This window comes from Mytilus trossulus, chromosome 2 (genome assembly GCF_036588685.1).
Source record: "Mytilus trossulus isolate FHL-02 chromosome 2, PNRI_Mtr1.1.1.hap1, whole genome shotgun sequence".
In the NCBI taxonomy this organism is placed as follows: Eukaryota; Metazoa; Mollusca; class Bivalvia; order Mytilida; family Mytilidae; genus Mytilus; species Mytilus trossulus.
The window spans coordinates 51,729,285-51,741,282 of NC_086374.1; the positions used below are offsets into that span (position 1 = coordinate 51,729,285).

The following is an 11,998-nucleotide window of genomic DNA, read 5'->3' on the forward strand; positions in this document are numbered from 1 at the left end:
ACTTTAAGTACATGTTTACGTCCAGTTATAATATTTCTGCTATGGACGAAACACATGTTTCCATTGCCTTGAACTTATACAATAAATCTTGTTAAACAAATTCAACTGGAAAAGGACACGGTCAAATATAATATATGATTTTGACTTGAAAGTGAAATTACAGATGGTTAAATTTTTAAATTAGCTATATTTTTGTAGTGCTATTAAAAGTATTGTGATATATGGTAATCTTAAATATCATTTGTTCTATGTTTTTACTCTTTAAATGCCTTTATATATCTTATTTTTATTATTATTAAATTTCAAAATTATATCTCATGTTTCAATCTTCTTGCAGACAGTAGAATGATATAGGTACAGATGCATGAAAATAATAACTGCAAGATGCAGTTAAAATTAAGTTAAGTTTTATATTGTCTTCTGATGTTAATCCTGACATTCCAGCTGAACATCACATGCTCTCTGAATAACTAAAATAAACCAAGAAAATATTGAGGAAATGTGTGTTTACGTTCGATATACAGCTTCTGTTTCCATCGTGTAAAATGATTGTGCCATGCAAGATGTACATCAAGCAAAAGAAATAAAACTAGTGGATTCAGAAGCTAAATGCATATACATGTGGCATTCGTTGATTCAATAGCTAGATACAAATAGAACCAGTCAACTGAAATATTTTATTTTAGATTCGACAATAAATAGAAAACATTAATAATGCCATCATATACATTTTGTACATGATTTACTGCCTGTTTTATAGTTTATGTAAAACAAATTCTGGCCTAATGGAGAATTGAGAATATAGTCGATTAGAACCTTTTTAATGTTTTGATATCTTTTATTTTAAGTTTGTGTATGCTTACTCCATTTCAAATACTAGCACACAATGTAAAAAGATGTAAAATGTTGTTTTCTGTGTATATTCAAAAACGAAACGTCAAAAACTTTAAATATAATTCCTAACTTATGTTATCCAGTCGACATGAGTGTGTTTAAAATTAAAGCTAAAACGGTAACGTTTTAATTTATTTCACAAATACATTCAGTGAATATGTACAGGATACGCGAAAGATATAAATAAAGGCTATTGGTACTAAACGGAACGGAACGGAATTTAAGGTCTCTGTAGGGGTGATGCAACATTTCAAAAAATCTTTAAAACAATTAGCTTTAAATTTTTCTATTTACGTTTTTCTATATACAAATTACAAAAATACCTAACTCCGTGGACAATCCAAAACAGAAAGTCCGTAATCAAAAGTTGAAACATCAAACGAATGGTTAACAACTGTCATATTCCTGAGTTGTACAGGAAATTTCTGATGTAGTGAATGGTGGATATCCCTGGTTTTATAGCTAGCTAAACCTAAAGCATTTGTATGACAGTCGTATACAATTCCCTCATATAAACAATAATATATAACGTCCGGAAATATCCTTAGATGTACATTCATGTCCAGACCTGATAAATTGATATCATGAGTTTGACGCATTGGCAGGTCAGAGAAGTCTTACACCTTTCATTCATTGCGATATCTAAGAAATAATGATTCTGATTTTAACTTTTTAAATAAGTTATTTCTTACCGTTCCGCTCCACAAAGTACCAAGGAATTGGTATTTAACGAAATGGAACGGGAATTACAAAATGTCCTTAAAATTACTAATTCAAGGACAGCACCGAGAAAGTCATTCAAACTTAAGTCGAAAACACTGACAATGTCACAAGAAAACGAAACAGCATTCAAAACAGAAACACTAGTTTACAAAAACACAACATCGACAATCAAAGAAGGAGCAACACAAATTACCAAAACACCTTGATATCAGATGCTCCGAAAGGGTAAGCAGACACTGCTCCATATGCGAATTTTAAAAACTTTAAATCTATGGCTGGCTTGGTATAGTTGCTTCATTGTTCACTTAAATTTGATCTAAAGGGTTTATCAAGGATCGCAGCTTTGAGGATCTTGAACTACAATCACATTCTAAGACTCTATGCAGGCCCGTTTATCTGACACACTCTAGTCTTTTTAAAGAAACACTCTTATTTTCTGAATTGGGTCTATAGCTATAAATGTTAGTTATGGCCTTAACTAACACTCTGAAAAATTTGATGCTTTTACGACAATTTGAACAATTGTTGCACAAATCGACTGGACTGCATGTCTATAGTAGCTCATATTATAATCAATTTACATCTATAATTAGTTTTGTTTCTTATAATTGTTCAAATCAGAAAATATCCTGGTTTCTAATGGTAGGAAAATAAATGGATTTAAAACAAAAATGGTCCTTATTCTTTACGTTAGTTTTGTGCATTAACATTCATAACAACATGGGGGGGATTTATAGTATATGACACACGCTTACGCTATTTCTATTATCATTCAAATATCTATTATGAGACAAAGAGAGGCGAAAGATATGATCAAAGAGATATTCAAACGAGATGCAAACTCATAAACTGTCTGGAAGAAATGTAAAAAGTCTTTAAAAAGATGAAAAAAGACTGGACTGCGTCAATGGAAACTGCAAAATTCACCGCTTACATTTCCGAGGTAAGGCTAAGCTGTTAACCTTATGAGTCTCTGAAAATGTTAAAGTTTCGAAGTATCCACATGACTAAGCCAGCCACTTACCTATTTGCTATTTTTAGATACTATATAATTTACTCTTAAATGTAAAGCTAAATATTTTACTTCCTGTTTAGATTGAGGTCTTCATATGTTATACACCTGTAAATAGTTGTATCAATCAGCTTTAAAAATTTAATTAATTCGGATGGCAGAATCACTCAGTAGTAAAGCATCTTTCAATTTTCTTACTCCCATACTTCTAGTTGAAGTATGGACAAAACACTAATAGCGGTTCATTCGTGAATATACGTACGCGTAAATGCATGCATGGTCATGCATGGTTTCTATTACATTTGATGACTGATCTCGAGTTTCTTCTTGCATTATCTACTTTAAAATTCGCACAGATTAAAAACAGCATTATAAATAAACAAAAACCTCGAAAACACCAGACAATCTTGATAAAGCTTCCTAGGTTGAACCCCGTCGCTCCTGTTATATGTTTATACCTGTACAAGTTTATATACCTAATTATTTCTCTCCAATGAATGGTTGATGTAGTCATGGGACAATCTTATAATAAACGAAAGTAGGATTTGGTAAACAAATCGGGTAAGTCTCTGATTAAAGTCACACACAAAAATGATATTCATGCACATCTAAGCAATGGGTAAATATATGTAAATGTATATTTTAGGCGACAATTAAATTTGAATTTTCTCACTAAATATTTAATATATAATTACAAAAGTACATATTAATTATTTGCATTTTGAAAAAGACTTCCGTATCTAATCTGATTTAATTCATGTTTATAATACAGCACACCGTACCGTGATATTAATCGCATCTAACTTGATCCAGCATCTTTCATTGTGCCAGTCTGTATATTTCTGGTTCTAGTATGTATTAAATTCAGGCAATTTAATGCAGAAAGATATATGCCCATCATGACATATGGAAAGAGAAAGTAGAAAATGACCTACCGTTTCCACTGCTCTGATGAACAGCTTTATAAATTAACGGTCATGGAAAACATGTATGGTAATGCGAATGTTTTTGTGTGGTGTCAGTGTAGCTATACGCGAAGCAACAGCACATTGGTATAGGAACAATTGTAGTCCCATTATATTATACTAGGAACAACTTCTGTTTTGAATTTTGATTGTTTAATTGATTAGCATATACACAATCTGACAACAATGCTGTGTTATCCACTGTCTACGACATGTTCGTCTAGAAATTTAGAAAATAATAATTTTTGATACTATTAGACTGTAAGTGGTGCTCATTGGTCAAACCAAGCTACTACACTACGAGCTCTTTGATCGAACAATATTTATTATGGCAATTGTTGTGTACACATTTGGTCTTTTTATATGTAGTTCATTCTGTTAATATATGATAATCCTGGTACTTTTGATAACTATATACATATATAATTAATGCATACAATAATTATTAGTAATTGCAAAGCGAAAATATAAATATTAGAATAATATGTATAGAATTTTGCACTTAGAAACTAATTTATCAAAATGACCTTTTTAAAAATGCTTTCAAAATTTTAACAGTACTGAATATCTGAAAACCAAAAAGATGCCTTTGCCAGACTACATTTACCGTGTGTTGAGAGATGACGAAAATACAGCAGAAGGTCTTAAAGCCAGAAATCCCGAGGCAAACATAACTCCAAGCTCGCACATTGCGGGCAAGAAGGTTTCTCAATATATTTCGACTACTGCCACTCTTGGAGCTGCGAAGACGTTTTTAGGTCTGTCTAAAGCCCGGAACAAGAAAAAGAAAATTGTTCAGAAGACATACAGAATCGTAAAAATAAATGTTAAGAAGCTGACGAATGTCGAAATTATTGATCTCTCAGATCCTGCTGTGTTGGATAAGCATTTACCAACAGATCCATGGCCAGAGAAGCCGAAAAAAAACAGTATGTTTCGTAACTGGGCGACAAAATACGGAGAAGTGCTTGTCGCAGGCACCATACCCGCCAAATGTATCGAGACTATACTAGATGAAGTGGCATCAGATAACTATGATCCGTCAGACTATTCAGAATCCGAGGATTTGGTTTCTTCCTTGTCGGATGACATGTCGGCACTTAGCGTAAAAAAATAAACTTTTAGTACATGTTCACGTCCAGTTATAATCTTTCTGCTATGGACGAAACACATGTTTCCATTGCCTTGAACTTATACAATAAATCTTGTTAAACAAATTCAATCGGAAAAGGACACGGACAAATATAATATATGATTTTGACTTGAAAGTGAAATTACAGATGGTTTAATTTTTAAATCAGCTATATTTCTGTAGTGCTATTAAAAGTATTGTGATATATGGTAATCTTAAATATCAATTGTTCTATGTTTTTACTCTTTAAATGCCTTTATATATCTTTTTTTATTATTATTAAATTTCAAAATTATATCTCATGTTTCAATCTTCTTGTAGACAGTAGAATGATATAGGTACAGATGCAGGAAAATAATAACTGCAAGATGCAGTTAAAATTAAGTTAAGTTTTATATTGTCTTCTGATGTTAATCCTGACATTCCAGCTGAACATCACATGCTCTCTGAATAACTAAAATAAACCAAGAAAATATTGAGGAAATGTGTGTTTACGTTCGATATACAGCTTCTGTTTCCATCGTGTAAAATGATTGTGCCATGCAAGATGTACATCAAGCAAAAGAAATAAAACTAGTGGATTCAGAAGCTAAATGCATATACATGTGGCATTCGTTGATTCAATAGCTAGATACAAATAGAACCAGTCAACTGAAATATTTTATTTTAGATTCGACAATAAATAGAAAACATTAATAATGCCATCATATACCACTGGTATTAAAGAGATAATCGTAACTGCAATTACGATTATCCCAATATGGCGACGGCAGATATAGGTAAAATCTTTACAGCCATTTTTCTCAAATGTAGCATGTTTTTTGTCAATAGTTACTCAGCTGCAAGGTTGTTCTATACCATTACATCATATTTGAATCGTAACGGTGCACTGGAATTGTCTAAGCGCTTTGAAAATTGCCGTTGAAAAATTCGGGATGATAATCGTTACTCGGAAAAAAAGATAATCATAATTATGGTATTAAAAAATGAGAAGATAATCGTAACTGGATAGTGTTTCATTGATATAGACACTTAAAACGTATATCTGATAGCCCATGATGAAATTATGGTGATGAATTAATCACGTTTCAACATCTTATGTCATATCTTTTTGTGCATATATTACTATTGATTCACAAAATATGGGAATGAGGGAAGAGGCAATTTTAAACTGGAAGCTATGATATATGCCAATACTTGTCAGGGGAAACGCATGTGTCATCCTACATCAGATTTGTGATTAATAAAATTGAGAATGGAAATGGGGAATTGGGAATGTATCACAGAGACAACAAAACAACAAAAACAAACAAACAAATATTTTATTTGCCAATCACGGCGCCCAAAACGAGCAGAATAATTACAATATAATTTTCAAACATAATGTAAAGTAAATTAAAAATAGGTTAAACAAAGTACATAATATGATTGATTTTGATTTAGGTGATTGATATAATATTAAAGCAAATAAAGTAGGCAATTTGTAATAATAAACATATATAATATAAAATGACCAATAGTTTGTTACTGTGGTCCCTTTATTGGACAGCACACCTCATAGTGTACTAATAATTTATCAAATGTGAAAGAAATAACTTATGTAAATGCATATTTGATCATACATAATTTTATATAGAGAAATCTAATTTAAAACCTCTTTTTTCTATTTTCTAGTTTTATATTAAAATAACGACCTTTTTCTATTTCAAGTTTGTGAGCTCCAATTCTAAATCTTGTTAAAACACATCTTTGCATATGGTAATTTCAATAAGTAAGGCTCAAAATTAAAATTTGGTTTAAATAATCGATAAGTTCTAAGTTTATTTCCAGAGGTCTTATTTTGTCTTTTATCATTAAATAATTCTTTCTTCCATATGCTGCAATACTTTAAATATAATTTCTTTTTGGCCATATTTCCAATGTTTATTTTAAATGAGAGCACCTGATACTCTTTTTTAAAATCAAGTAATCTTAAGATAGCATCAATACTACTAGCCCAACAATTCTTCCCAGCTTTAGATAATGTATTTGAGAGAGAGTATGTATTTGTTAATAAAATATTATTTTTAACATGAATTATTTTCCAATATTTAATCATGTTTGTTAAAATATCTATCATTAGAGTATAACGACCTAATTCGCAAAATATGGCTAAATTTGTTGCATGCTTATTCACTCCTAATGTAAATCTGCAAAATTTTAGATGCACTTTTTCATTTTCTTTTAGATCTTTACACAATCTATAGAAATAATTAAGTTCTGTGTCATTATTTAACTTTTTTTAATTAAAACAACCCCATGTTTCGTAACCATATAATAATACAGGTTTCACTACATGTGATCAAAAATGTGCATTAGAGTGGAGATATTAGGTTTATAATTAGTAAAACATTTTGAATATTTAAAGAATGCTTTTAAGCCTTTTTTTATATAACATGTTTTTGGCTTCTGAAAAGCTGCCAGATGCACTAAAAGTTACGCCAAGATAAGTATAATGTTGGGTACTTTGGATGTACGTGTCTTTATATGAAAGCTGTGCATCTTCTATACGGCCAGATGTATTAAAAACTACAGACTTTGTTTTTTTTTAAATTAACTTCTAACCCCCAATTTTGACAATAGATTTCCAGCTTATTTAATGCATTCTGTAAGCCTTTTTTAGATTCAGAAAGCAGTACAAGATCGTCAGCATAAAGAAGAAAATTTAATGAAACATTTGATAGCAATACTTGGTCACAGGTTTCATCTAATAAAGATTTAAAATCATTTATAAATATTTTAAAGAGACAGGGGCTTAGATTATCTCCTTGTCTTACTCCAATATATGATCTAAAGTCTGAAGTTAACATGTTTCGTGTTTTTATACATAGTATGCACAGTATGTTATTAGAATACATAATTATGACTGTATTATAAAAATGAGTTCCTACTCCAATTTTACTAAGTTTATAAAACAGTCCTGTATGATTCACCGTATCAAAAGCTCTTCTTAAGTCAACAAAACATGTGTATAATGGTTTCGAACCTTTTTGTGTGTGTTTATCTATTAGAGTTTTTAAGACAAAAAGATGATCAACAACCCGACCATACAAAAAACAGAAGGTCACCAACAGGTCTTCAATGTTGCGAGAAATTCCCGAAACATTTAATTTAAAGAACATTGATTTATCCTGAATAAAAACAGAGTAAATATAGTAAATATTGTTTTAAATCATTTATTGCAGGTGGATATGTGTGCTATTTCTTCCCCCGGGAAGCGACTACCGGTTCAATTCTAGTCCATACCCATTATGCCATAATGAAGGAGGAAAGACGTTTAGTATTCGCCAGAGACAGTTTGACGAGAAATTAAAAACAACAGTTTTGCACTTTTGGGATATGGGATATTGCTAATCCCCCTCCATTTTCTCCCCCCAAAAAACACCTTAAACGCGCACATAACACTGAATCTTTGAAAACAATTAGAATATCTACTTACCACAATACCTGACCCGACAGCTGCTTCATTGTCAATATCTTGAACAGGTACATAGATATAGGAAGATGTGGTGTGAGTTCCAATGAGACAACTCTCCACCCAAATAACAATTAAAAAAAAAGTAAACCATTATAGGTCAATGTACGGCCTTCAACATGCATATATTAAAAGGTTATGCATATTGTTTACTGTTATAAGGGCATTTTTCAATAAAAGTGTGAATTTCATACCTAAAAAAATGAAAAATCAACTTGTCTAAATTTTTATTTCTAGAGTTATTTTGAATATCTCTATTGTAGACCTGTTTGTAAATAAAAAGTTCAATCTTAAATACTCTTTAAAATTATATTATTTTCATAATGTATGTACTGTTTCGCAGGGGACATTTGTCCACTACGAAACTGCTTTTAAACGCACAACTTATTGTATTTTAATGTCTCCTATAGACATTCCAGTTTGTCTTACTTTATAAACTAGAAAGATCTCATTTTTTTTCGAATGTGAGAACCATTTTTTTTATCGATAAATATTAGACAGTACTTCACATATGAACGTATAACTTATGTTACGTAGAGGACATTTTAACGAGTGTCGTAGTGGACAAAACCGTTTCGATCGTTGTGGACAAAAAGTTTCGTAGTTGACATCAACCCTATTCTATGTTGATAACATACTGAATATTACATGAAACTAACCCTTGTTATTTGTTTTGCACGAATAGAATTGAAAAAAATAAAAAAAATCTCCCAATACTTGTTTCGTATGTGACCGTTTTGTAATGGACATATTTACATGGTATTTTCCCCACAATCTCTATATTACAATAGTTACAAGAATGGTTATATTCATCAAAACACGTACTATGCTGTATACTAATTTTATTTTATAAATTTGAAACTAGGTACTGAAGGAGATAAAAAATGTTAAATCTAATTCCATGTACTGACTGCACAAAAAATTACTTGTAAAGATCAAACATATTGTTTTTTAAAAAGTGTCTGGGACAAGAAATCACGGTTTTGTAGAAAAAACGCCATTAAGTCGAGAGATATATAAGTAAACTTGTCTTAGATATTAACCTGTAAGTTTCTTGATTTATTTTTATTTTCCGTTAATGTCATCAATTAACTGTACATTTGCATTTTAATACACACAATACCATTGAAATGCTGAAAGACACATTTAATATTTTTCAGTTACTATTATCCGATAAAGAAATTACGATTATCAAACAAGAAAAATTCCATAGAGTTACGATTGTCATCCCGATTTTTTCAACGGCAATTTTCAAAGCGCTTAGACAATTCCAGTGCACCGTTACGATTCAAATATGATGTAATTGTATAGAAAAACCTTGCAGCTGAGTAACTATTAACAAAAACATGCTACATTTGAGTAAAATGACTGCAAAGATTTTACTTTACCTATATCTGCAGTCGCCATATTGGGATAATCGTAATTGCAGTTACGATTATCTCTTTAATACCAGTAATATACATTTTGTACATGATTTACTGCCTGTTTTATATTTTATGTAAAAAAAAATCTGGATTTATGTTAATCAGAAAAACTTCAAGATAAAATTTAGAATGGACATTGAGTATTATTTATGGTATAAAACAGAGATTTGCATAAGAAATAAGAAAGAGTACTAACTTGGTCCAATTACAAAAAAACGATAAGGAGTAAATAAAACTAGAAGCTCTGAAGAACCTGTGTCGCTCACCTTGGTCTATGTGCATATCAAACAAAGGACACAGATTGATTCTTGACAAAATTGTGTTTTGGTGATAGTGATTTGTTTGTAGATCTTAATTTACTGAACATTCTTGCTACTTACAATTGTCTCTATCTGTAATAAACTTGGCCCTTTCAATAGTTACAGCGGAAAATATTCTATAAAAACTTATTATTTGTTGAAAATTAATGAAAATTGTTAAAAATTTACTATAAAGGACAATAACTCATTTAGAGGTCAACTGACCATGTTGGTCATGTTGACTTATTTGTAGATCTTACTTTGCTGAACATTGTTGCTGTTTACAGTTCATCTCTATCTGTAATAGTATTCAAGCTAATAACCAAAAACGGCAAATTTTCCTTAAAAATTACCAATTGGAGGGGGGCAGCAACCCAACAACCAGTTGTCCAATTCATCTGAAAATTTCATAGATATTGACTTGATAAACAATTTAAACCCTTGTAAGATTTGTTATAAATGCTTTGATTTCAGAGTTATAAGCCAAATTCTATGGTTGGTTTCGTGGGTCACCGCATACATTTTTAAACTAGATGCCTCAATGATGATTGTGGACAAGTATGGTTAAATTTAGTAGTTTCAGAGGAGAAGATTTTGTAAAAGATTACAAAAATTAACATAAATTATTAAGAAATGACTATAAAGGGCAAAAACTCTTTAAGGGGTGAACTGACCATTTTGATCATGTTCACTTATTTGTAGATTTTACTTTGCTGAACATTATTGCTGTTTACAGTTTATCTCTATCTATAATAATATTCAAGATAAAAACCGAAAACGACAAAATTTTCTTAAAATTATCAATTCATGGGCAGCAACCCAACAACCAGTTGTTTGATTCATCTAAAAATTTCAGGGCAGGTAGATCTTGGCTTGATAAACAATTTTACTCCTCTCAGATGTGCTTTAAATACTTTGGTTTCAGAGTTAAAGGCCAAAATCTACATTTTACCTCTATGTTCTATTTTTAGCCATGACGACCATCTTGAATGGTTTGCCGGGTCACTGGACACATTTTTTAAACTAGATACTCCAATGATGATTGTGGTCAAGTTTAGTTAAATTTGGCCCTGTAGTTTCAGAGGAGAATATTTTTGTAAAAGTTAACGACGACGTAACGGACGTCCCTTGATGAGAAAAGCTCACTTGGCCCTTTGGGCCAGGTGAGCTAAAAAGAAACAAAATGTGATACAAGCGTTGAAGCATTTAATCCTAGACGGAGATGAGGCCTGCGTATGAAGATTAGATTATTATCTGAATATGATTCGAACTTTATGTTACTTTATAACACACAATATATATTAATAAAATTGAGAATGGAAATGGGGAATGTGTCAAAGAGACAACAACCCGACCATAGAAAAAACAACAGCAGAAGGTCACCAACAGGTCTTAATGTAGCGAGAAATTCCCGCACCCGAAGGCGTCCTTCAGCTGGCCCCTAAACAAATATATACTAGTTCAGTGATAATGAACGCCATACTAATTTCCAAATTGTACACAAGAAACTAAAATTAAAATAATACAAGACTAACAAAGGCCAGAGGCTCCTGACTTGGGACAGGCGCAAAAATGCAGACTTTTTTACACGATGTAAGACGTTTTGCGCAATTTTGTTTTCCAAATATATCAATTGCGTCAATATTCGGAACTCATTCGCGCCAATTTACCTGTACACATAGCTATCATAAATGTTAATGATTCATGTTTATTATTACTGCTTATAAAGTATCATATCTTAGGAGATATTTCACCCTGAGGATGAGCATCTGAAGAGAGATTTCTTGAAATGCATTAGACAGTCCATGTACAGAGAAAGGAGAAAACTTACTTCTTCGTTGAACTTGATATTTAATACAAGATATGTCAAAAGAGAAGAAAATAGAAGCTTTTGCTGATTATGTTTTAGCCACATATGTTGATGACACAGTGCTTTGTTCCCACCATCGTAGAGGTATGTCCAAGACACGATGTTGATACGATATCGATACACGACGTTTCGTATGTGTGTTGTTATGTCCACATGCTCTGAATC

General features: G+C 31.4%; 1 protein-coding gene across 1 annotated transcript; it reads left to right on the plus strand.

Annotated features, from left to right (window-relative positions):
• The first annotated feature begins 3,173 nt into the window (after nucleotides 1-3,173).
• Nucleotides 3,174-4,962, plus strand: LOC134705212 (uncharacterized). The gene is made up of 2 exons (XM_063563977.1): nucleotides 3,174-3,248; nucleotides 4,153-4,962. Exon 2 carries the CDS (start codon nucleotides 4,178-4,180, stop codon nucleotides 4,709-4,711), a length of 534 nt encoding a protein of 177 aa, XP_063420047.1. The 5' UTR covers nucleotides 3,174-3,248; nucleotides 4,153-4,177; the 3' UTR covers nucleotides 4,712-4,962.
• Nucleotides 4,963-11,998: the final 7,036 nt, after the last annotated feature.

Bases quoted from the DNA above. Each gene is read 5' to 3' on its own strand.
- LOC134705212 (XM_063563977.1), top strand. From the start codon at position 4,178: ATGCCTTTGCCAGACTACATTTACCGTGTGTTGAGAGATGACGAAAAT.